Genomic DNA, 25,528 nt, shown 5'->3' on the forward strand with positions numbered 1-25,528 from the left:
TTCTTTGGTTATTTTTTTTTTTTTGGTGGTGGGGGGTGGTATTCTTGTTTTCTGATTCCTCCCCTCCCAGAGATGGTCATTATTTTCCCATGTCTGTGTCTTTTGTGTCGTGTCATACAGAAGAGAATCATAGGACAAGAACACAGGCCTCAAAGACTGGTGAGTTCACACTTCTCAGCAGACCAACGTCTGTTCAGACTAATTTTGCTATGGGTCCCCAAGACAAAAACCAGATGAGGTGCTCCTTGGGTCTTGTTTTATGTCCTGAGAGTTTGGCTTTTCCATCAGTGGGAACACTCTGGCCTTTGCCAGCTGAGGGTGCAGGTGTCGGCTTGTGTCAGCCAGCCAGTCAAATAGGCTGGAAGCCCACAATGCGGAGTGACAAGCGGCATTCTCTTTGTCCACTCGTGCCAGCTCTCGAGAGAGTTGGGTCCCAATAGCCATCCCAGTCTGCAAGGGCTTTGTTGTCTCAACCTTTAATTGACAGTACTAGGAAAGCCAAATCCCAGTAGTGCTTGCTTGGTGTCACAGATTAGTGGGTCAGTGAGTGTCGTGGGAGACTGGAGACACCATTTACACATACACTATCCTTAATGCCTGTGGCAACAAAGGTCTTTGCTTTCTTTTTTTTTTTTTTTTTTTTTTTGAGATAGAGTCTCACCCTGTCGCCCAGGCTGGAGTGCAGTGGCTTGATCTCGCCTCACTGCAACCTCTGCCTCCTGGGTTCAAATGATTCTCCTGCCTCAGCCTCCCGAGTAGCTGGGATTATAGGTGCCCGCCACCACACCCAGCTAATTTTTGTATTTTTAGTAGAGACAGGGTTTTACCATGTTGGCCAGGCTGGTCTTGAACTCCTGACCTTGTGATCCGCCTGCCTCAGCCTCCCAAAGTGCTGGGATTAGCCACCGTGCTCGGCCTAAACAGCTGTCTTATCGGTACCTATGAAAAAGATCAAGAGGAAAAGAGGACAGAAAAGGGTATAACAGCTAGTCATAGAGACTCCTCCAGCAAGATTAAAAGCAGAAATCAGATTACTTTTTTTTTTTTTTTGAGACAGAGTCTCGCTCTGTCACCCAGGCTGGAATGTAACAGCGTGATCTCAGCTCACTGCAACCTCCACCTCCCAGGTTCAAGCGATTCTCCCTGCCTCAGCCTCCTGAGTGACTGACATACAGGCACCCACCACCATGCCCGGATAATTTTTGTACTTTTAGTAGAGACAAGGTTTCACCATGTTGGTCAGGCTGGTCTCGAACTCCTGACCTCAGGTGATCCGCCCGCCTCGGCCTCCCAAAGTGCTGGGATTACATGCATAAGCCACCGTGCCTGGCCCAGATTACTTATTTATGTATTTATTTATTGAGACAGAGTCTCACTGTGTCACCCAGGCTGGAGCACAGCGTCGCAATCACCACTCACTGCAGCCTCTGCCTCCTGCGCTCAAGTGATCCTCCCACCTCAACCTCCTGAGTAGCTGATACTACAGGCATGTGCCACCACTCCTGGCTAATTTTTTTAGTTTTGTAGAGACAGGGTCTTGCCATGCTGCCCAGGCTACTCTTAAACTCCTGGTCTCAAGTGATCCTCCTGCCCTGGCCTCCCAAAGTGCTGGGATGACAGGCATGGACCACCATGCCTGGCCCACTGGTGTAAATTAAATATAGTCACATGTCACTTAATGATGAGAATATGTTCTGAGAAATTCCTTCATTAGGCAATTGTGTCATTCTGTGAACATCAGAGAGTATATTTATGTAAAGCTAGGTCACATAGCCTACTATATACCTAGGCTGTAAGTTATAGTCTATTGCTATAAACTTGTACCGCATGTTATTGTACTGAATACCGAAGGCAATTGTAACACAATGCTGTTTGCTTGTTTTTATTTTTTTGAGACCAAGTCTTGCTCTGTCACCCAGGCTGGAGTGAGTGGCACCATTTTGGCTCACTGCAACCTCTGCCTCCTGGATTCAAGCAATTCTCCTGCCTCAGCCTCCCGAGTAGCTGGGATTATAGGTGCACACCACCATACCCGGCTAATTTGTTGTATTTTTGGTACAGATGGGGTTTCGCCATGTGGACCAGGCTGGTCTCGAACTCCTGACCTCAAGCAATCTGCCCACCTCGGCCTCCCAAAATGCTGGGATTACAGGCATGAGCCATCATGCCTGGCCAAGCGTTTATATATCTAAACATAGAAAAGGTACAATAAAAGATAAATGTGGGCCGGGCGCGGTGGCTCACACCTGTAATCCCAGCACTTTGGGAGGCTGAGACAGGTGGATCTCCTGAGGTCAGGAGTTCAAGACCAGCCTGGTCAACATGGTGAAACCCCATCTCTAATAAAAATACAAAATTTAGCTAGGCGTGGTGACGGGCATCTGTAATCCCAGCTACTTACGAAGCTGAGGCAAGATCATTGCTCGAACCCAGGAGGCAGAGGTTGCAGTGAGCTGAGATCGCACTATTGCACTCCAGCCTGGACAACAGAGCGAGACCCTGTCTCAAAAAAAAAAAAAAAAGATAAAAGTGGTGTACTTGTAGAGGGCATTTCCATTATAACCTTATGGGACCACCATCATCTATGTGGTGCATCGTTCATTAAACATTGTTATGCAGGGGATGACTGTATGCCTAAAACTACTAGAAATATAGGAAGTAATCCAAATGCTTTTCAAGTTCACATGACTTGGGTACGTCTTTGGTAAATAACACTAGTTTAATATTGTTGGTTTAATGAAAAACAGCTCTGTGTTCTGATTTACAAAAAAAAAAATTAAACAAAAACAAAACCCAAAAAACCCTATACATGTATTTCATGTTATGGTCCTTGCTTAAGTGATGGCTGCCTGACATGCATTTGATGTAAAAATGGTGAATAGCAGGGACAGGCACAGTGGCTCATGCCCATAATCCCAGCACTTTGGGAGGCCAAGGTGGGCAGATTACTTGAAGTCAGGAGTACAGGACCAGCCTGGCCAACATAGTGAAACCCAGTCTCCACTAAAAATACAAAAAAATTAGCCAGGCGCGGTGGCTCACGGCTGTAATCCCAACACTTTGGGAGGCCAAGGTGAGTGGATCACGAGGTCAGGAGTTCAAGATCAGCCTGGCCAAGATGGTGAAAACCCGTCTTTACCAAAAATACAAAAATTAGCTGGGTGTGGTGGCAGGCACCTGTAATCCCAGCTACTCTGGAGGCTGAGGCAGGAGAATGGCTTGAACCCAGAGGCAGAGGTTGCAGTGAGCCAAGATCATGTCACTACACTCCAGCTTGGGTGACAGAGTGAGACAATGTCTCAAAAAAAAAAAAAAAAAATGGTGAGTAAGGAAATGACTTGGGAGAGCTGACTTTGTCTAATGTCTCATGAAACTTCCATGACTAATCTAAGCATAATTGTTAAGAACATGTGAAATAAATAAATGTAAATAGGACCAAAGTTTATAAATGAAATTTTCAACAACAACTGTGCTTTATGCTTGAACCTGGGAGGCAGAGGTTGCAGTGAGCCGAGATCATGCCATTGCACTCCAGCCTGGGCAATAAGAGTGAAACACTGTTTCAAAAAAAAAAAAAGAAAAAATGATTGTGTTTTATATATATCTCTTTAAAAAGGTTTCCCAACCTCCTTGGTAACTATACCCTTGGATGGCAGATATTCATTAAATATCCAGGTCATTTCCAAATAAAACAAAAATACTGAAGCATTCATTGCTGAACACAGGCACAAGTTTATTTACCTTTGGCTTCTTAAAATTTATAGAAAGAAATAATATATTAGGGTCCATAAGTAAACATGTCCTGTTTCATACTGAAAAACTGTTCTGCGTGAAAACATGTTTCTAGAAATTATGTGTCTTCATAAAATGTTAGCACATGACAGTTCAAAATCGCTTACTTCCTAGGTTTTCACTGTAGAGTTGCTAAAACTTAAAATTCTAATATATAATTAAAACTACTATAAGTGATTCTGTATGCAAAGTGTACAAGGAAAGTAAGATGTTATGAGGTATGAAGATGTGGGGGGCATTTGTTGAGGAAAAATGACTTTGTGAAGTTTAGAAGGTGTTGCAGAATGAATGAAGGAAGAAAAGATATAGGTAAAACTGAACGCATATAAAAGTTGGAAAGAGAGAATCTTTTGTGGTCAAACTGACCAAAATTGAGTGAATTTATTATGTCTTAAAAATGACCCTTGGCCGGGCGCGGTGGCTCAAGCCTGTAATCCCAGCACTTTGGGAGGCCGAGACGGGCGGATCACGAGGTCAGGAGATCGAGACCATCCTGGTTAAAATGGTGAAACCCCGTCTCTACTAAAAAAAAAATACAAAAAACTAGCCGGGCGAGGTGGCGGACGCCTGTAGTCCCAGCTACTCGGGAGGCTGAGGCAAGAGAATGGCGTGAACCCGGGAGGCGGAGCTTGCAGTGAGCTGAGATCCGGCCACTGCACTCCAGCCTGGGTGACAGCGCGAGACTCCGTCTCAAAAAAAAAAAAAAAAAAAAAATGACCCTTAATATCAAGGGTACACTGATGCAAAACTAGAATTTGGTATCGTATTTTAAAATGTAAGATTTTCTTGTCGTATTGACAAGAAAGAGTGATTTTCTTTCTTCACCTTTTAAGTAATCTGCCTTAAAAAACCTGTCTTATCAAAATAATTTTCTGTGTTTCATGTTGTCTTTTATCAGGCCTTCAATCACTTTCCAAGAAAATCAAATCCTCTCTATTAAGAGAGCTAATATAGCTGGGGGCAGTGGCTCACGCCTGTAATCCCAGCACTTTGGGAGGCCGAGGCAGGCGGATCACAAAGTCAGGAGATCAAGACCATCCTGGCTAACATGGTGAAACCCCGTCTCTACTAAAAATACAAAAAAAATTAGCTGGGCGTGGTGGCGGGCGCCTGTAGTCCCAGATACTCGGGAGGCTGAGGCAGGAGAATGGCATGAACCCATGAGGCAGAGCTTGTAGTGAACCGAGATCATGCCACTGCACTCCAGGCTGGGCAACAGAGCGAGACTCTGTCTCCAAAAAAAAAAAAAAGAGAGCTAATATATATATTTTTTACAACTATGTAACTTTCTCTATTTGCCTTTGAAGCCTTTTAGTAATTACCCTGGTGATTACGAAATGAATATTAATAAATATTAAATGCTCATTAAATGTTTAAATAAAATATTAAATGCTCATTAAATATTTAAATAAAATATTAAATGATTATAAAATGAACAGTTGATTAAATAGGATCTCAGATCACTATATCATTCAATAATTACTCTGGTAACCAGACTAATTATTAGTGACCTAAATTAATAGTTACCTGAGATCCTATTTAATCGAATGTTTTCCTTTTTTCTTTTCTTTTCTTAATTTCAAAAAATATGGAAGGGCTAATGAATTTGCGAGTTATCCTTGCACAGGGGCCATGCTAATCTTCTCTGTATCGTTCCAACTTTAGTATATGTGCTGCCAAAGCAAGCACTAATCAAGTGTTTTAAGACTTTTTTTACATTTTTTACAAACATTTTTTACAAACTAAAATCAAATTCTAAATTCAGTCTTTTGACCTTGAATTAACTTTGGAATTTGCCAGTTGAGCCCCTGGAAAGCGCAAAAGATGTGTTTATCAACTTGAAAAAGAGAGACATTAGCCAGTAATCCCATGGCTCATGCCTGTAATCCCAGCACTTTGGGAGGCCGAGGCAGGTGGATCATGAAGCCAGGAGTTGAAGACCAGCCTGGCCAACATGGCGAAACCCCGTCTCCACTAAAAATACAAAAAAAAATTAGTCAGGCATGGTGGCGGGAGCCTATAATCCCAGCTACTCGGGAGGCTGAGGCAGGAGAATCGCTTGAACCCAGGGGGTGGAGGTTGCAGAGAGCCGAGATCACACCATTGCATCCCAGCCTGGGTGACAGAGCGAAACTCCATCTCAAAAAAGAGAGAGACATTAGACTAATTAGGCTTATTTGAAATGTTAAATTAAATGGGAAACATTGTCAAATAACAACTGATACTAAATGTTAAGTTATATTTATGAACCCAGGGTAGGAGGTGATAAGGGTGATAAAAAACCATTTTTTTAAAAATAAGTTTATGGCCAGGCATGATGGCTCACGCTTGTAATCCCAGCACTTTGGGAGGGCGAGGCAGATGGATCATGAAGTCAGGAGTTCGAGACCAGCCTAGCCAACACGGTGAAACTCCATCTCTACTAAAAATACAAAAATTAGCTGGGCGTGGTGGCGGGCACCTGTAATCCCAGCTACTTGGGAGGCTGAGGCAGGAGAATCCCTTGAACCTGGGAGGCGGGGGTTGCAGTGAGCCGAGATCGCGCCATGCACTCCAGCCTGGGCAAACACAGCTAGACACCATCTCAAAAAAAAAAAAAAAAAAAAAAAGTTATATTTCTGGATATGTTACTGATATGAATGTTCTAAAAATTACGAGATTCCTAGAAATCTAATGTTATGTCATACTTTTGTTACTATGTTAACATGATATATGCCACAGAAATAACCAGGTTTCCTTGTCAATTGCTGGTCATAATGAACTCTCATCAGATTTTTAAACCATGGCCATTCTGTCTTGCTCATCGATAGTGTTTTGTTACTTCTCTAAAAGCATTTGCAATCAGCTATTGCCCCAAATTGCTTCAAGATGACTCTGACAATTGTCTGGAATAGAAGGTCCTGATAAACTTAAGATTATAACACTGGACTGGGTAAGAATTTCCAGAATTGTAGTGGAAAAACTGGACTCAGAAAACTGCTGGCTTGGCTAGGTGCGGTGGCTCACGCCTGTAATACCAGTACTTTGGGAGGCCCAGACAAGCAGATCATTTGAGGCCAGGAGTTTGAGACCAGCTTGGCCAACATAGAGAAACCCTGTCTCTACTAAAAATACAAAAAAAAAAAAAAAAAATTAGTTGGGTGTGGTGGTGCACACCTGTAATCCCAGCTACTCCAGAGGCTGAGGCACAAGAATCACTTGAACCCGGGAGGTGGAGGTTACACTGAGCTGAGGCACTCTAGCCTGGGTAACAGTGAGACTCTGTCTCAGAAAAAAAAAAAAAAAACCCTGCTAACTCAACATCAAGAACAATAAGAATTACATGGGACTGAGCTGATGGATTGTAACTTTTTTTTAATACCTACAGTATTACAGTGCCATAGGCATAGTTTGATGGCAAGTCCCTGGCTCCATAACCTTGACAGGCTTTTATTATTTATGTATTTATTTTTGAGACAGAGTCTCACTTTGTCGCCCAGGCTGGAGCACAGTGGCGCAATCTCGGCTCACTGCAACCTCCACCTCCCAGGTTCAAGCAATTCTCCCTGCCTCAGCCTCCCAAGTAGCTGGGATTACAGGCACCCACCACCATGCCCGGCTAATGTTTGTATTTTTCGTAGAGACGGGGTTTTGCCATGTTGGTCTGGCTGGTTTCGAACTCCTGACCTCGTGATCCGCCCGCCTTCCAAAGTGCTGGGATCACAGGCGTAACCCACCGCGCCTGGCCTGAGAGGCTTTGCCTGGCCAACACAGAGAAACCCCATCTCTACTAAAAATACAAAAATTACCCGGGCATGGTGGCGCACGCCTGTAGTCCCAGCTACTCGGGAGGCTGAGGCAGGAGAATCACTTGAACCTGGGAGGCGGAGGTTGCAGTGAGCCAAGATCACTCCACTACACTCCAGCCTGGGTGACAGAGAAAGACTCTGTCTAGGAAAAAAAGCAAAAAAAAGGTCCAATCTGGGCCAGGCGCAGTGGCTCATGCCTGTAATCCCAGCACTTTGGAAGGCCAAGGCAGGGGGATCACTTGAGGTCAGGAGTTGGAAAACAGCCTGGTCAACATGGAGAAACCCCGTCTCTACTAAAAATACAAAACATTAGCTGGGCATGGTAGTGGGCCCCTGTAATCCCAGCTACTCAGGAGGCTGAGGCAGGAGAATCGCTTGAACTCAGGAGGCAGAGGTTGCAGTGAGCCAAGAATGCACCACTGCACTCCAGCCTAGGCGACAGAGCAAGGCTCTGTGTCCAAAAAAAGAGAAAAAGAAAAAAAGAAAAGAACCTTTACAATCAATCATTATTCTTACTGCTCTTAAATAATCAGGCCAAGTTTAATAAGAGACCAACCTTATTTTGCAACAAATTGATCTTTTTTTTTCTTGAAACAGGGTCTTCTGCTCTATCACCCAGGCTGGAGTACAGTGGTAGGAGCACAGTTCACTGCAGCCTCCACCTCCCAGGCTCAGATGATCCTTCTGAGGTCAGCCTCCTGAGTAGTCAGGACTACCGGCATGCGCCAACACGTCTAATTTTTTTGTATTTCGTGTGCCACCACGTCTGATTTTTTTGTATTTTTTGTAGAGATGGGGTTTTGCCACATTGCCCAGGCTGGTCTCCTGGACTAAAGCAATCTGCTCCTGCCTCGGCTCCCAAAGTGCTGGGATTACAGGCATGAGCCACCACTCCTGGCAACAAATTGATCTCATTGTGATTGTGTTTGGCAGAAATGGGGGTTACTGTACAGAGAAAAATTATGTTTCAGAAGAAAACTATAGTGTATCCATTATTAGATTCTAGTTCATTGTTTTGGAGGGTTTATTTACCTGGAAACTTGAGTGGATCCTGAATTCTTCCAGTTTCCTCAAATGTCTGGCTATGACTCTCCAAACTAACATTTCCAGTTTTTCTCCCTTCTGACTTGGAGTTACTGAAATTAAGACTTCCTTTCCTGAAGCCCTGCAAGCTAAAACTAGAAGACTTGATAGAAACTTCAGATAAATCACCCACAAACACTTAGGTATAGACCACCTTCATACCTACCGATATACAAAACTAATCAGAAAGTTCACTGGGCTCACACCTGTAATCCCAGCATTTTGGGAAGCCGGGGTGGGAAGACCACCTGAGGTCAGGAGTTCGAGACCAGCCTGGGCAACATGGTGAAACCTCATACAAAAATTAGATGGGCGGGGTGGCGGGCACCGTAATCCCAGCTACTTGGGAGGCTAAGGTAGGAGAATTGCTTGAACCCAGGAGGCGGAGGCTGCAGTGAGCCAAGATTGTGCCACTGCACTCCAGCCTGGGCAACAAGAGCAAAACTCCATCTAAAAAAACAAAAAAGGCCAGGTGCAGTGGCTCACACCTGTAATCCCAGCACTTTGGGAGGCTGAGGCAGGCGGATCACGAGGTCAGGAGATCGCGACCATCCTGGCTAACACGGTGAAACCCCATCTCTACTAAAAATACAAAAAATTAGTCAGGCGTGGTGGCAGGCGCCTGTAGTCCCAGCTACTCGGGAGGCTGAGGCAAGAGAATGGCGTGAACTCGGGAGGCAGAGCTTGCAGTGAGCCGAGATTGTGCCACTGCACTCCAACCTGGGCGACAGAGCAAGACTCCATCTGAAAATAAATAAATAAAAATAGAAATACAAAATACAAAAAAATTAGCCAGGTGTGGTGGTGCATGCCTGTAGTCCCAGCTACTCAGGAGATTGAGGCAGGAGAATTGCTTGAACCAAAGAGGTGGAGGTTGCAGTGAGCTGAGATTGTGCCACTGACTCCAGCCTGGGCAACAGAGCGAGACTCTGTCTAAAAAATAATAATAAAAAGTTCACTGGAACCCCTGATGCAAATTGCAACCAGGAAAATCTGTGTCAAATTGTCACTGCCTGCCCCTATTCCAACTGAAGATGCTTTGAGCCCAACATCTAGAAATCATCTCAATTGGCTGCCCTCCAAGCTCAGAAACTAGTTTACAGACTGCTCCAAACATTAACCTTATTCTTTTGCTTCCTCTTATTAAATACCTGTTTGCTTGTGCCACACAGAGGCCTGACCATGATGGGACCCCCTCTACCACACCACCTCCTGGAATGAGACAGAACTGATTAATTGGACTGACCTAGTCCCAGGTCTCAAACTATTCAAACACTAATCTGATTTTTCCCTCATCCACCACCAACTCAACTTTTAGTATGTGGAACTTCTAGAGAAGTTTCAGATAGGAGAAATGAAGAAGTTCGAGAAATGCCATCCCCAAATATGCCCCTTTGATACACTGATTACTTCAAACAGAGGGAACCTAGGGAGCAGCAAGGGCAGAGAGGACTTTCTCTGACCTTCCCTTATCTGCCTAAACATGGATCCTCCAAAAGGAACTCCAATGTCATGAATCCCCTTCCCCAGGAATCTTCTCAATCAGGGAAGATGGGCTCAGATCACAGGAGATGAGACTGGAGGTTGGCACCACGCCCAGATCTACTCTTCTGGGACAACTTTTCTTAACTAAGAGACTTATAATCTGCTTAACAAGACAACTTTTATTCACCATAGATTTCCTCCCTGCACCCTCCCATAATTTAGGTCACCACTACCTCCCAGAAGCTGCAAGCTCCTCTTCTTTTCTGTAGCTCAGTATGCTATATGAGCTTCAATCATCTGGCCCTTCTTTGCATCTCATATATTGTGGGGCTCCTGTGCATACTTACATAATTAAAGTGAGTTTTTTCTCCTGTTAATCTGCCCTATGTCAATTTAATATGTAGCCCAAAGAACCTAGAAGGGTAGAAGGAAGCCATTTTTTGCTCCCCTACACCAGGCACATAGTTGGGACTTGGGGATCAAAAAATATTTGTTTACCAAATGTGGTTTTGATTAGGAAGGTTAAATCTCTGTAATAGACTGATTTTCATTCCAGGTCTGAACTTGTCTATTTACCAAGTTGGCCAGGCACAGTGGCTCATGCCTGTTATCCCAGCACTTTGGAAAGCTGAGGCAGGCGTATCACTTGAGGCCAGGAGTTCGAGACCAGCCTGCTACTAAAAATACAAAAAATTAGGCCAGGCGCGGTGGTTCACGCCTGTAATCCCAGCACTTTGGGAGGCCGAGGAGAGCAGATCACCTGAGGTCAGGAGTTCGAGACCCGCCTGGCCAAAGTGGCGAAACCCCATCTCTACTAAAAACACAAAAATTAGCTGGGCGTAGTGGTGGGCACCGGTAATCCCAGCTAATCAGGAGGCTGAGGGAGGAGAATCACTTGAACCTGGGAGGCAGAGGTTGCAGTGAGCCAAGATCGTGCCACTGTACTCTAGCCTGGGCGAGACAGTCAGACTCTGTCTCAAAAAACAAAGGTAGATTTGAAATAGCAAAATCCTCTCACGTTATTAGGAAAAACTGAAATAATATTACCACCACCTGATCTTTTTTTAGGTCATCAAGAGGAGAAAATTTTCACAGCTGCCCAGTGGATTGATAAACTCTATTCACACTTGCCACAAGATGGCGCCACATGAACTGGCCATCCGTGCAGAAACCCAGCTGTGTCTTGCAGGCATCAAGTCCTCCTAGAGCAATTTGGGGAACCATTCTATTTTAACATTCACTGTCTAAAAGGAAGCTCTTACACGACACCTAAATGCAACATGTTAAGTTACCTGGGTGTCTCGGAAAAGATAAATAAATAAACGCAACGTGTGATCCTGAATTGGATTCCAAGCCAGAAGAAAAAACAGCAATAAGGAACGTTACTGGGACAATTGATGAAATTGGAATGTGAATTGTGCATTAGATAAAAGTATCATGTCCATGTTAAATTTCTTGATTTACCTATCTGGCTAAGTTTTGTATTTTTTGTAGAGACAGGGTTTTGCCATGTTGCCCAGGGTGGTATTGAACTCCTGAGCTCAAACAATCCACCTGCCTCTGTCTCCCAAAGCACTGGGATTACAGGAAATTTCGGAGATAAAATTAGTATCAACACTGTATGCCAGGTACTGTTTTAAGCCTTTCACACTAATTGACTCATTTAATCCCCACAACCATTGCATGGGATAGGTGCTATTATTACTCTCATCTTGGTTTGTTTTGTTTTTTTTTTTGAGACAGTGTCTCGCTCTATCACCCTGGCTGGAATGCAGTGATGCGATTTAGGCTCACTGCAACCTCCACCTCCCAGGTTCAAGCAATTCTTCTGCCTCAGCCCCGCCCCCCCACCCCCACCGCAGGCCCCGTAGCTGGGATTAGTCACCCACGACCACGCCCAGCTAATTATTACTCTCAGTGAAGAGGAAACAGAAGAGAGGTTGAGTAAATTGTGGATCACAGAGCTGTAAGATCAAGCTCTTCATAATAACACACAATCAAGAAGGTCTAAGGATCGCCAGGATATGCTCTACTGATAATTTAGGACAAAGTACTCCGTAAAATGTCCGGAGGGAGGAAAGGCAACTTTATTTATTTATTTTATTTATTTATTTTGAGACGGAGTCTCGCTCTGTCGCCAGGCTGGAGTGCAGTGGCGCGATCTCGGCTCACAGCAACCTCTGCCTCCCAGGTTCAAGCAATTCTCCTGCCTCAGCCTCCAGAGTAGCTGGGATTAAAGGTGCCTGCCACCACGCCCGGCTAATGTTTTGTATTTTTAGTAGAGATGGGGGTTTCACCATGATAGCCAGGATGGTCTCACTCTCCTGACCTTGTGATCTGCCTGCCTCGGCCTCCCAACGTGCTGGGATTACATGTGTGAGCCACCGTGCCCAGCCAGAAAGTCAACTTTTTTTTTTGAGATGGAATCTTGCTCTGTCACCCATGCTGGAGTGCGGTGGTGCAATCTTGGTTTACTGCAACCTCCGCCGCCCAGGTTCAAGCGATTCTCCTGCCTCAGCCTCCCAAGTAGCTGGGATTACAGGCACCTGCCACCACGCCGGGCTAATTTCTGTATTTTTAGTAGAGACAGGGTTTCGTCATATTGACCAGGCTGGTCTCGAACTCTTGACCTTGTGATCTGCCCACCTCAGCCTCCCAAAGTGCTGGGATTACAGGTGTGAGCCACGGCACCCAGCCCCAGAAAGGCAACTTTAAAGGACAACTTTGCTATGATGAATTTAGGTGTTTTTGTTTTGAGATGGAGTCTTGCTCTGTCACCCAGGCTGGAGTGTAGTGACGCAATCTCAGCTCTGCAACCTCTACTTCCCGGGTTCAAGTGATTCTCTTGCCTCAGCCTCCCAAGTACCTGGGAATACAGGCATGCACCACCACACCCGGGTAATTTTTGTATTTTTAGTAGAGACGGGGTTTTGCCATGTTGGCCAGGCTGGTCTCGAACTCCTGACCTCAGTTGATCCACCCACCTCAGCCTCCCAAAGTGCTAGGATTATAGGCGTAAGCCACCGCACCCATCTGAATTTAAGTGCTCTGAGCCCCCTGCCTCAACCTGACACTGAAACTGATTCAAAACTCAGTCCTGAATTATGTAGTTTAACCAAAATAAAAGGGAGACATAAAGTGGCTGCTGACCATGTGGCTGAACCTACCAGCCATTATCACTGGAGGAGAAATCAGAATGTCCTTTAAACAAACCTGATTATTATTCTCAATACCCACTTTTATTTATTTGTTATTTGTTTGAAACAAGCATATAAATAAAACAGGGTCTCTTCTGTCTCCCAGGCTGAAGTTCAGTGGCGTGATCAGGGTTCACGGCAGCCTCAAACTCCTGGGCTCAGTCAATCCTCCCACCTCAGCTTCCTGAGTAGCTGGGACTACAGGTGTGCACTACCATGCCTGGCTAATTTCTTGTATTTTTTGTAGAGAAGGGTTTCATCATGTTGCCCTGGCTGGTTGCAAACTCCTGGGCTCAAGGGATCCACCCACCTCAGCTTCCCAGAGGGCTGGGATTGCAGGCGTGAGCCACCGTGGCTAGCCTCAATATCCGCTTTTAAATACACAAATGTTACAAATTCAAACTTATAAAACATACAGACATTCCCTGTAACCCTGCAGTTTTAGTCCTAGGTATTTACCCTATGGATATGTTCACAGATAAGCAAAATATGGTATATACAAGAGGGACCATTTGTGATAGAAAAGGTCTTGGAAAACACTTAAGGGCCCATAATTATAAGACTGGTTAAATACATCATTATATAGCCATGTAGGAATAGAACATAACTTTTTTTTTTGACAGAATCTCACTCTGTCATCCAGGTTGAAGTGCAGTGGCATGACCTTGGCTCACTACAACCTCCGCTTCCCAGGTTCAAGCAATTCTCATGCCTCAGCCTTCCAAACAGCTGGGACTACAGACGTATGCCACTACACCTGGCGAATTTTTGTGTTTTTAGTAGAGACAAGTTTTCGCCATGTTGGCCAGGCTGGTCTCAAACTGCTGACCTCACGTGATCCGCCCACCTCCGCCTCCCAAAGTGCTAGGATTACAGGCGTGAGCCACCACACCCAGAATAGAACATTTTATAACAAGAATACACAACAAAGGCACAGCGGCTCACGCCTATAATCCCAGCACTTTGGGAGGTCAAGGCAGGCAGATTGTTCAGGCCCAGGAGTTTGAGACCAGCCTGGGCAACATGGCCACATCCTGTCTCTACAAAAAATTTAAAAATTAGCCAGGCATGTGCCTGTAGTCCCAGCTACTTGAGAGGTTGAAGCAAGAGGATCACCTGAGCCCACCCAGGAGGTCAAGGCTGCAGTAAGCTGTGATCATGCCACCGCACTCCAGAGTGAGACCATGTTTCAAACAAACAAATACAAGTGGATATTGAGAATGATCAGGTTTGTTTGAAGAATATTCTGATCTCTCCTCCAGTGATAATGGCTAGTAGGTTCAGTCACATAATCAGCAGACCCTTTTTTTTTTTTTTTCCAGACAGAGTCTCGCTCTGTCGCCCAGGCTGGAGTACAGTGGCTCGGTCTCAACTCACTACAACCTCCAACTCCCACGTTCAAGCGATTCTCCTGTCTTAGCCTCCTGAGCAGTTGGGTTTACAGGCATGCGCCACCACGCCTGGCTAATTTTTGTATTTTTAGTAGAGATGGGGTTTCTCCATGTTTCCATGTTGGTCAGGCCAGTTTCGAACTTCTGACCTCAGGTGATCTGCTGGCCTCAGCCTCCCAAAGTTCTGGGATTGCAGACGTGAGCCACAGTGCCTTGCCTATTTCTCTCTTTTATTTTGGTTAAACCTTGCATAATTCAGGACAGATTTTTGCATCATTTGAGTGTTAAATTGAGACAGGGGCTCAGATCACTTAAACCTAAATTCATCATAGGAAAGTTGTCCCTTGAAGTTGCCTTTCCTCCCCAACATTTTACAGAGTACTTGCTCCTTGGTGGCAGAGCGACCTTATCTCAAAAAAAAAAAAAAAAAAAATGCAACAAAATATGCAGTTATTTTCAAAGGGAGCTTTTTCCAATAAGGACACTAAATAAAATATGCTTAACATCATTAGCTATCAGGAAATGCAAGTCAACACCACAGTAAGATGCCATTTAACACCCACTAGGACAACTATAATCAGAAAGTCAGATACTAGTTAAGTGTTGGTGAGGATGTGGAGAAAATGGGACCCTCATATACTGCTGGTGGAAATGAAAGATGATACAGCTGATGGAAAACAGTCTGGCAGTTTTTCAGATGGTTGAAAATAGAATTATCATATGACCCAACAATTCTACTCCTAGGGCATATACCCAAGAGATTTGAAAACATATGTCTATACAGAATACTTGTACATGAATGTTGATAGCAGCATGATTCACAATAGCCCCAAAGTATAAACAACCCAAATGTCCATCCAGTCATGGATAAACAAGTGTAATACCTCCATACAATGGAATATTATTTAGCCAATAAAGGAATGGAACTCTGATACATGCCTGGTGACAGAGCGAGACTCCGTCTCAAAAAAAAAAAAAAAAAAAAAAAAGGAATATAGGCCAGGCACAGTGCCTCACGTGTATAATCCCAGCACTCTGGGATGCTGAGGCAGGAGGATCACTTGAGCACAGGAGTTCAAGCCCAGCCTGGGCTGGAGTGCAGTGGCGCGATCTCAGGTTCAAGCGATTCTCGTGCCTCAGCCTCCCAAGTACCTGGGATCACAGGCATGTGCCACCACACCCCACTAATTTTTGTATTTTTAGTAGAGACAGAGTTTCACCATGTTGGCCAAGGTGGTCTCGAACTCCTGACCTAAGGTGATCCGCCCACCTCGGCCCTCCAAAAGTGCTGGGATTAAACGCGTGAGCCACCGTGCCCAGTGAATTGTCCACTTTAAATGGGTGAATTGTCTGATACATGAATTATATCTCAATAGAGCTGTTTTTCTAAAAGCTCTTTATGTACTAATATAAAACAATCTCCAAGGTATATGAAGTGAAAAAAGAAAAGTGTAAAACTATTAGATATGTAACCATCTGAGTAAGACAATACAATTATGTTTGTAAATATACAACATATTTCTGGAAGAACTCATAAAACACGAGTAATACTGACTGCCTCTGGAGACGGGAACTGGATCACTGAGGGACCCAGAGTAGAAGCAGAATTCTTATTTTTAGAATGAGATGCCCAAAAACACATAAAAAATAACACAATGAACACCATGTGCCCACCGCTCAGCTTTAAAAACCATTACGCCAGACGCAGTGGCTCACACCTATAATCCCAGCACTTTGGGAGGCCGAGGTGAGTGGATTGCTTGAGTCCAGGAGTTCAAGACTAGCCTGGGCAACACAGCAGACTCCTTCTCTACAAAAAACTGCAAAAATTAGCCAAGCATGGTGGCACACAGCTGTAGTCCCAGACACTCAGGAGGCTGAGATGGGAGGATCACTTGAGCCCGAGAGGCGGAGAGTGCAGTGAGTTGAGATTGCAGCACTGCAGTCTAGCCTGGGCGACAGAGCAAGATCCTGTCTCAAAAAATAATAATAAATAAAAATAAACACAAGACGCCCCACTGTCTCACCCCACACCTTGCTCTTTCACAGGCTCACACATCCTTCAGGTGGCAGAGTCCCTCACATGATACGATGAAGGGAGATGTGGAGTCTTGCTGGGTCACCCAGGCTGGAGTCCAGTGGCATGATCCTGGCTCACTGCAATGTCTGCCGCCCGGGCTCAAGCAACTCTCCTGCCTCAGCCTCCTGAGCAGCTGGGACTACAGGCCTATACCATCACGCCTGGCTAAGTTTTTGTATTTTTAGTAGAGATGGGGTTTCACCATGTTGGCCAGGCTAGTCTGGAACTCCTGACCTCAAGTGATCCACCTGCTTTGGCCTCCCAAAGTGCAAGGAGTACAGGCATGAGCCACCATGCCCGGCCCAATTTGCTTTTTTCACTGTGTTTAGGTTTATTCATATTGATATGTGCAGCATTAGTTCATTTTCACTGATGTACACTATCCCACATCCAATACGTAAAACATAATGCATCCAACATGAGTGTCTTATTTTCCAAGATGACCACAATGCACGTTCTCATCCCACATGCTCTTCTTACAAGGAGATGTTGACTTCCTCTTATTGAAAAATGGGATCTATCATGCCTCCTCCTGAATCTGGTGAGTCAGCGACTGTGGCAGATATGAAGCCCTGTGGCTTCCAATGCTAGGTTAGAAAAGGCCACACAGTTTCCTCTGGCTCTTGAGAAGCTCCTTCTTGAAACCCAGCTGCCATGTTGTAAGGAAGCACAGGCCACAGGGAGAAGTCATGTGTAGGCATTCTGGCTGGCAGCCCAAGCTGGGCCCCAGATAAGTGCCAGTACTGGTTAACCACTAGGCATCTGAGAAAGTTTTAAGAGGACACCAACCTCAGCAACATCTTACAAAAATCACATGAGCGCCCCCAAGTGATAACAGCCTAATTGAGTCCAGTCAACCCCTGAGACTGTAAGAGATAATAAAATGATTGTTAATTTAAGCCACGAAGTTTTGGGGTGATTAATGATGCATTAGGTAACTGGAACAACTAGGCCACAATCTGCCCATTCTCCAGTTGCTGGATATTTGTTTCCACGTTTATGCTATTACAAACAGCACTTCTATGAACATTCTCATACACGTCTTTTTGTGTGTACGTGGAAGTTTCTCCAGGGTATATTGCTAGGAGAGTAATGGCTGGGTTGGAAAGTGTGTCACCTTCAACTTTTACCACAATCTAACAAACTATTTTCCAAGATGGCGGGTACCAACTTACATTCCATCAGCAAAGTATATCCTCCCATTACTCCACATCTTCCCTAACACTTGAGACTTAAGGTTTTTGCCAGTCAACTAGGTGCACAATGGTCTTATTTCATAACCTTTTAAGGACTGGAATTTGGTACTGTTTGCATGAACTAATCCAAAATAAGTGCTTAAACCTATAGTAATAAGTTGCTTTTTTTATTTTTAATTTTTTCGAGTCAGGGTCTCACTCTATCACCCAGGCGAGAGTGCAGTGACATGATCATAGCTCACTGCAGCTTCTTACCTGTTGCGCTCAAGTGATCCTCCCGTCTCAGCCACCGAAGCAGCTGGGACTATAGCCGTGTGCCACCATGCCTAGCTAATTTTTAAATTTTTTGTAGAGATGGAGTTTCACCATGTTGCCCAGGTCTGGAACTCCTGAGCTGAAGAGATCTGCCTGCCTGGGCCTCCCCAAGTGTTGGGATTACAGGCATGAGCCACCATGCCCAGCCCACTTTTCCTTTTTAAGGATGATTTACACATTGAGGTTCCATATTAAGGCTTCATTTTCTAAAATGGAGTTGGCACTGGGTATGATGGCTCATGCCTGTAATTCCTACAATTACAGGCAAGAGGCAGGAGGATCATTTGAGCCCAAGAGTTCAAGGCTACAGTAAGCTATGATTGTGCCTCTGCAATCTGGCCTCGGTGATAGAGCAAGACCCTGTCTCTATAATCCCAGCTACTTGGGAGGCTGAGGCACGAGAATGACTTAAACCTAGGAGGCGGAGGCTGCAGTGAGCCGAGATTACAACACTGCACTCCAGCCTGGGCAACAGAGTAAGACTGTCTCAAAAAAAAAAAAAAAAAAAAAAAAGGCCGGGCGCGGTGGCTCAAGCCTGTAATCCCAGCACTTTGGGAGGCCGAGACGGGCGGATCACGAGGTCGGGAGATCGAGACCATCCTGGATAACACGGTGAAACCCCGTCTCTACTAAAAAAATACAAAAACTAGCCGGGCGAGGTGGTGGGCGCCTGTAGTCCCAGCTACTCGGGAGGCTGAGGCAGGAGAATGGCGTGAACCCGGGAGGCGGAGCTTGCAGTGAGCTGAGATCCGGCCACTGCACTCCAGCCTGGGCGACAGAGCGAGACTCCGTCTCAAAAAAAAAAAAAAAAAAAAAAAAGTATTAAAAAAAAGAAGGGAGGCTCCAGTAGCAAACAAACACATCGCATGCCTAGATCTTGGTTTCCACCACTGTTCTGCAATTAAAAGGACCAGGCTCCTTGGAAAAATGGTTGCCTCCAGGACTGGGGCAGGGAATATACAAGATGAGCCTGCAGCATCTCCAGAGCCTGGAAGTAAGGACACAGTAAAAGCAAAAACAAGGCCGGGTGCGGTGGTTCACGCCTGTAATCTCAGCACTTTGGGAGGCCAAAGCAGGCAGAACAACTGAGGTCAGGAGTTCAAGACTAGCCTGAACAATATGATGAAACCCCATCTCTACTAAAAATACAAAAATTAGCCAGGCTTGGTTGCATGCACGTGTAATTCCAGCTACTCGGGAGGCTAAGGCAGGGGAATCACTTGAACCCAGGAAGCGGAGGTTGTGGTCAGCCGAGATCGCTCCATTGCACTCCAGCCTAGGTAACTAGAGTGAAACTCTGTCTCAAACACGAAAACAAAAACAATGGGGGTATAACAAGTCAAAGGGGCTCTGGAACCAAGTGAAAGAGCTCCCCATGGCCAAAGTCAGACTAATGTGAGTGACAAAACAAAGAAAGTAACATTGGACGATAACCTCAAGTACAAAGTAAATATCCCTGAGGCCAAACTCATAAAAATAAATGACTGAATAAGTTACTAGATGAGGAGAAGAGACACATTTCCTTTGCAGAAGAATTTCAAGTAATTTATGTAAATTCCTTGCCCCCAAGGAGGTGGAGCATAAACCACCCAACTCCTCACATGCGGGCTGTGCAGTGAATTCCTTCCAAAGAGCACAAGGTGTAAAGGGAGAAAGAAGAGTAGCTTTACAAAGTGGAGAAACTTGACAAACAGGTGATCAAGGTGAACAAAAACAGTGGTTAATCATGTGAAGAGTGTATACCCCAATATGTGATGAAACGACACTTCCCCTTTGAGGTCGTCCTCCAGAAAACACATAACTCCATTGTAATCATGAGAAAAGTATCAGACAAATCCCAGCTGAGGGGTATCCTATGTCTGACCAGAACTTGTCAAAACTATCAAAGTAGGCATCAAAACCAAGGAAAGTCTGAGCAACTGCCCCAGCCAGGGGGAACCTAAGGAGACATGACAACTCCTTATTTGTCGATATAAGTGTCTGGAGCTAGAATGTTATCAAATTTGACAACATAATGTTATATGAGATCCTGGAACAGTAAAATACCTTAGGTATGGCCGGGCGCGGTGGCTCAAGCCTGTAATCCCAGCACTTTGGGAGGCCGAGACGGGCGGATCATGAGGTCAGGAGATCGAGACCATCCTGGTTAATACGGTGAAACCCCGTCTCTACTAAAAAGTACAAAAAACTAGCTGGGCGAGGTGGCGGGCGCCTGTAGTCCCAGCTACTTGGGAGGCTGAGGCAGGAGAATGGCATGAACCCGGGAGGCGGAGCTTGCAGTGAGCTGAGATCTGGCCACTGCACTCCAGCCTGGGCGACAGAGCGAGACTCCGTCTCAAAAAAAAAAAAAAAAAAATACATTAGGTAAAACTAAGGCAACCTGAATAAACTATAGACTTTAATTAATACTAATGGATCGATATAGTTTCATTAATTTGTGACAAATGTACCACTCAGGAGTAACTGAGTGTGGGGTATACGGCAGCTCTTTGCATTATCTTCTCAATTCTTTCTGCAACTCTAAAACTACTCTAAGGCCAGGTGCGGTGGCTCACGCCTGTAATCCCAACATTTTGGGAGGCTGAGGTGAGTACATCGCTTGAGCTCAGGAATATTGAGACCAGCTGGGGCAATATAGTGAGACCTCATCTCTACAGGTAAAAAAAAAAAACAATTGGCCGGGCACGGTGGCTCACACCTGTAAGCCCAGTACTTTGGGAGGCCGAGGTGAGCGAATCACCTGAGGTCAGGAGTTCGAGACCAGCCTGGTTAACACGGTGAAACCCCATTTCTACTAAAAATTAAAAAATTAGCTAGGCGTGGTGGCAGGTGCCTGTAATCCCAGGTACTCAAGAGGCTGAGGCAGGAGAATCGCTTGAACCCGGGACACAGAGGTTGCAGTGAGCTGAGATCACCCCACTGCACTCCAGCCTGGGCGAGAAAGTGAGACTCCATCTCAAAAAAGTTAAATTAAAAAAATTAGCCGAGCATGGTGGCGTGTGCCTGTAGCCCCAGCTACTCAGGAGGCTGAGGCAAGAGGATCACTTGAGCCTGGTAGGTGGAGGCTATAGTGAGCTGGGATCATACCACTGCACTCCAGTCTGGGTGACAGGGCAAGACCCTGTCTATAAATGAATAAAGCTGTTCTAAAAATAAAGTCTATTACAAAAAAAAAAAAAAGAGAGAGAGAGAGATAGATTTAGCCCTGATTTTGCAGAGAAATGTCTCCTCTGCTCCAGGACCCCGACAGGCCTTCAAAGTGGGGTCTATAGTTGCAGCACTTACCAAACTAAGTTAGGTCAGATGCCCAAAGGAGGAGTGGAGATGGCTGCAGCTCAACTCTTGGCTCATCTCAGCAGCAGGGGCTTGGGCACTGGAGAAAGGGTTACTGGGGCTGGCCCGGGCCTTGGCCACCTGCCACAGGTACTGCTAGTTTGCATCTGGCTTTAGTATCCACTGATGTGGGCTACCAGAGGAAGGGACGTGTCCAGAGGTGGCCTTGTCTCAGGACGACCATTCACACAGAATCACTCTGCTGGGCTGCTGCAGCTCTGGTTCTGCAATTCAGCATGAGCCCTGGTCTCGCTGCACCACCATTTCCTCATCTGTGGTTTTTTTGTTTTTGTTTTTTATTGTTTTTTTTGTTTTTGGGGCGGAGTTTCACTCTTGTTGCCCAGGCTGGAGTGCAGTGGCACGATCTTGGCTCACCGCAACCTCCGCCTCCCAGGTTCAAGCAATTCTCCTGCCTCAGCCTCCCTAGTAGCTGGGACTACAGGCATGTGCCACCAGGCCCAGCTAATTTTGTATTTTTAGTAGAGACGGGGTTTCTCCATGTTGGTCAGGCTGGTCTCGAACTCCAGACCTCAGGTGATCCACCTGCCTCGGCCTCCCAAAGTGCTGGGATTACAGGTGTGAGCCACTGCGCCCGGCCTTCCTCATCTGTTTATGGGACAAGAATAGGAAGATCCTGCCTTTCACAGTGTTGCCCTCAGGATTCAACAAGTCCAACAACTTGGCCAAGCGTTGATTTAGCACTTCCTGGCACACAGGTGGTAGTCAACGTTAGCTCTCAGCATCCCCTGACCCAGCAGTCTCCAACTGGAAGAGTCCAACTTCCTTTATGAAATGGGGTGGTCACTGTGTAAATAAATCACCTGAAGGACGCCAATCATCTTGGAGGAGAGGCTAGTTCAGATCTGCAATGGACTCATTATCAGTATTTGCACTTAAATAATGTAATGTAATAATATGTTCTTCAAATTCACCCCTGAATTGATCCCATGTGTAAGGAAAGTTGTTCGTTCTAGGACTACTTGTAATAGCACGAGGTTGGAAACAACCTAAATTTCCTTCAAACAGGAACTGGTTAAATAAATTAGACTGCTAAGACACGTGTATGCTTGTACATGGGTCCTACATGCTGTTCTGTTGTGTGTTTGTGTGTGTGTATGTGTGTGTGTACTTCACTGGAAAGATTACACAAGAAATTGGTAACGTTGGTAGCCTCTGAGGAAGGGTCTAGGGGGCTAGGAGAGGTGGGAAGATACTTTTCACTGTAGAGACTTTTGTATCTTTTGCATTTTGAACCATGTGAATGTATTCTTACTTTTTTTTTTTTTTCCCTGAGACAGAGTCTTGCTCTGTTGCCCAGGTGGCGTGCAGGGGTGCAATCACAGCTCACTGCAGCCTCAACCTCCCGGGCTCAAGGGATCCTTCCACCTCAGCCTTACAAGTAGCTGGGAATACACGCATGAGCCACCAAACGTGGCTGTGAATGTATTATTTATGCTCAAAAATGCCTAACAGACAGGGCATGGTGGCTCATACCTGTAATCCCAACACTTTGGAGGCTGAGATGGAAGAATCACTTCAGACCAGGAGTTTGAGACCAGCCTGAGCACCACAGAAAGACCCTGTCCCTAAAAAACTAAAAGTAAAAAGTGCTTAATAGAGTCGGGGGGAAAAAAATCTACCCCTGTGGGTCACAGCTGTTGGGGCGAGCGTGGGAGAACTGCCAAGTCAAATGTATAACGGGTGGGCCACTGTGACTCCGGAGCAGCTGGGAGGTGGACAAGGATGTGGCTCTCAAGGCCTGCATCATCTGAGCTGCAAACGCTTTCTAGGACAAGCCAATAGGGTTGGTGCGGACTCTACACATGGACAACTCTAGAAAGTCCAAATCCACTGTCTTTTTTTTTTTTTTTTTTGAGACAGTCTCACTCTGTTGCCCAGGCTGGAGTGCAGTGGTGTGATCTCTGCTCACTGCAACCTCTGCCTCCCGTGTTCAAGTGATTCTCGTGTCTCAGTCTCCCAAGTAGCTGGGGTTACAAGCATACACCAACACACCGATTAATTTTTGTATTTTTAGTAGAGATGGGGTTTTGCCATGTTGGCCAGGCTGGTCCCGAACTCCTGACTTCCAAGTGATCCGCCTGCCTCAGCCTCCCAAAGTGCTAGGATTACAGGCATGAGTCACCATTCTAGGTCCAAAATCACTGTCTTAAGACCCTGTCCTGCCCCTTCTCCAAAAGGGCTATGCTTCAAATCTGCAATCAAGGCAGCACAGGTGGCTGGGAGCAGTGGCTCATGCCTATAATCCCAGCACTTTGGGAGGCCAGGGAGAGAGGATCACTTGAGCCCAGGAGTTCGAGACCAGCATGGGGTACATAGCGAGACCTCATCTCCATAAAATATAAAATAAAATAAAAATTTTAAAAGCCAGCACAGGGTAGGGATTAAGGGGCATGGATCCTGAAGTCTGCTCCCTGGGGTCAAATCCAGTCCTGCCACCCGCCGGCTGGGTGAGGCCTTCAGCAGTTAACTCCCCTCTCCGTGCCTCTGTAAAGCACAACAATAAGAGAATCTCCCTGGCACAGCTAAGCCCTATGTGGTAAATGACCTATATATGTTTTTATATCATTGCAGTTCCTATTACACATTGAGAAATTACCATGGCTCTTAAATTGAGCAACTGGAACTCTTCCAGTTCACCCCAGCCATTGTTAAATTTTTTTTTTTTTTTTTTTTTTTTTTTTTTTGAGACGGAGTCTCGCTCTGTCACCCAGGCTGGAGTGCAGTGGCCGGATCTCAGCTCACTGCAAGCTCCGCCTCCCGGGTTTACGTCATTCTCCTGCCTCAGCCTCCTGAGTAGCTGGGACTATAGGCGCCCGCCACCTCGCCCGGCTAGTTTTTTGTATTTTTCAGTAGAGACGGGGTTTCGCCGTGTTAGCCAGGATGGTCTCGATCTCCTGACCTCGTGATCCGCCCATCTCGGCCTCCCAAAGTGCTGGGATTACAGGCTTGAGCCACCGCACCTGGCGCCGTTGTTAAAATTATGCATGAAGTGGAATCAGAGGAAATTATTAGGAAACAAAGAAAGCTGAAGCTCAGCAGGGAAAGTGTGCATGTGTGAGCTCCTCCTGGTGGCAGTGACCTGAAGGGGTGGCCCCTGGAATCTGAGGGCCAGTATTTGCCATCCTTTGAGGTCAGGCCTCAGCCTGTCTCAGGAGGGTCTAGCCTGGGACCCCACAGGGAAAGGGGTCTATCACTCTCTCTACAGCTGTCCCTTATCCTGAAGTCCGGCCCTTCACAACCCATCCCCAGTACCTGGGACGCTGCCTGACACACAGTCGGTCTCCAATATGACATAACTGAAAAACTGAAAATAATGGATTTGGGGAAGATGAAAGAAGTTCTGGAGATGGATGGTGGTAATGGGTACACAACAGTGTGAATGTACTTAATGCCACTGAACGGTACAGTTTAAAATTGTTAAAATGGGCCAGGCGTGGTGGCTCACGCCTGTAATCCCAGCACTTTGGGAGGCTGAAGCGGGTGGATCACCTGAGGTCAGGAGTTTGAGACCAGACTGGCCAACATGGTGAAACCCCATCTACTAAAAATACGAAAATTAGCTGGGAGTGGTGGCAGGCGCCTGTAATCCCAGCTACCAGAGAGGCTGAGGCAGGTGAATCGCTTGAACCGAGGAGGTGGAGGTTTCAGTGAGCCAAGATCACGCCATTGCACTCTAGCGTAGGCAACAACAGCAAAACTCTATCTCAAAAAAATAAACAATAAAAATAAAATGGTAAAAATGGTAAATTTCACAAGATGTATATTTTCCCACAACGAAAATAAACGGATGAGATCTAGTCTCATCTTTACCTGCTCTCTCATTAGTTCTCCTCCAACCCCCGACCTT

At 45.7% G+C, this 25,528-nt stretch overlaps 1 protein-coding gene and 1 non-coding gene across 3 annotated transcripts in view; both read right to left on the reverse strand.

The window, feature by feature from the left end:
• Positions 1-620: 620 nt before the first annotated feature.
• C20H19orf47 (chromosome 20 C19orf47 homolog) overlaps positions 621-25,528 on the reverse strand; it is a 54,709-nt gene continuing 29,801 nt past the window's right edge. Inside the window, exon 10 of one of the 2 annotated variants that reach the window (XM_071086842.1) lies at positions 621-939. In XM_071086842.1, the coding sequence (XP_070942943.1) occupies positions 917-939 (23 nt within the window). In that variant the 3' untranslated portion in view covers positions 621-916. Of the gene's footprint in view, positions 940-5,940; positions 6,376-25,528 lie in introns of those variants that run through there. The other variant, XM_071086843.1, reaches the window with a different exon arrangement.
• Positions 5,375-5,481, reverse strand: LOC112429168 (U6 spliceosomal RNA). The gene has a single exon (XR_003021319.1). It is a non-coding gene; the product is annotated as a U6 spliceosomal RNA (small nuclear RNA).

Source organism: Macaca nemestrina, chromosome 20, assembly GCF_043159975.1.
Source record: "Macaca nemestrina isolate mMacNem1 chromosome 20, mMacNem.hap1, whole genome shotgun sequence".
NCBI lineage: Eukaryota > Metazoa > Chordata > Mammalia > Primates > Cercopithecidae > Macaca > Macaca nemestrina.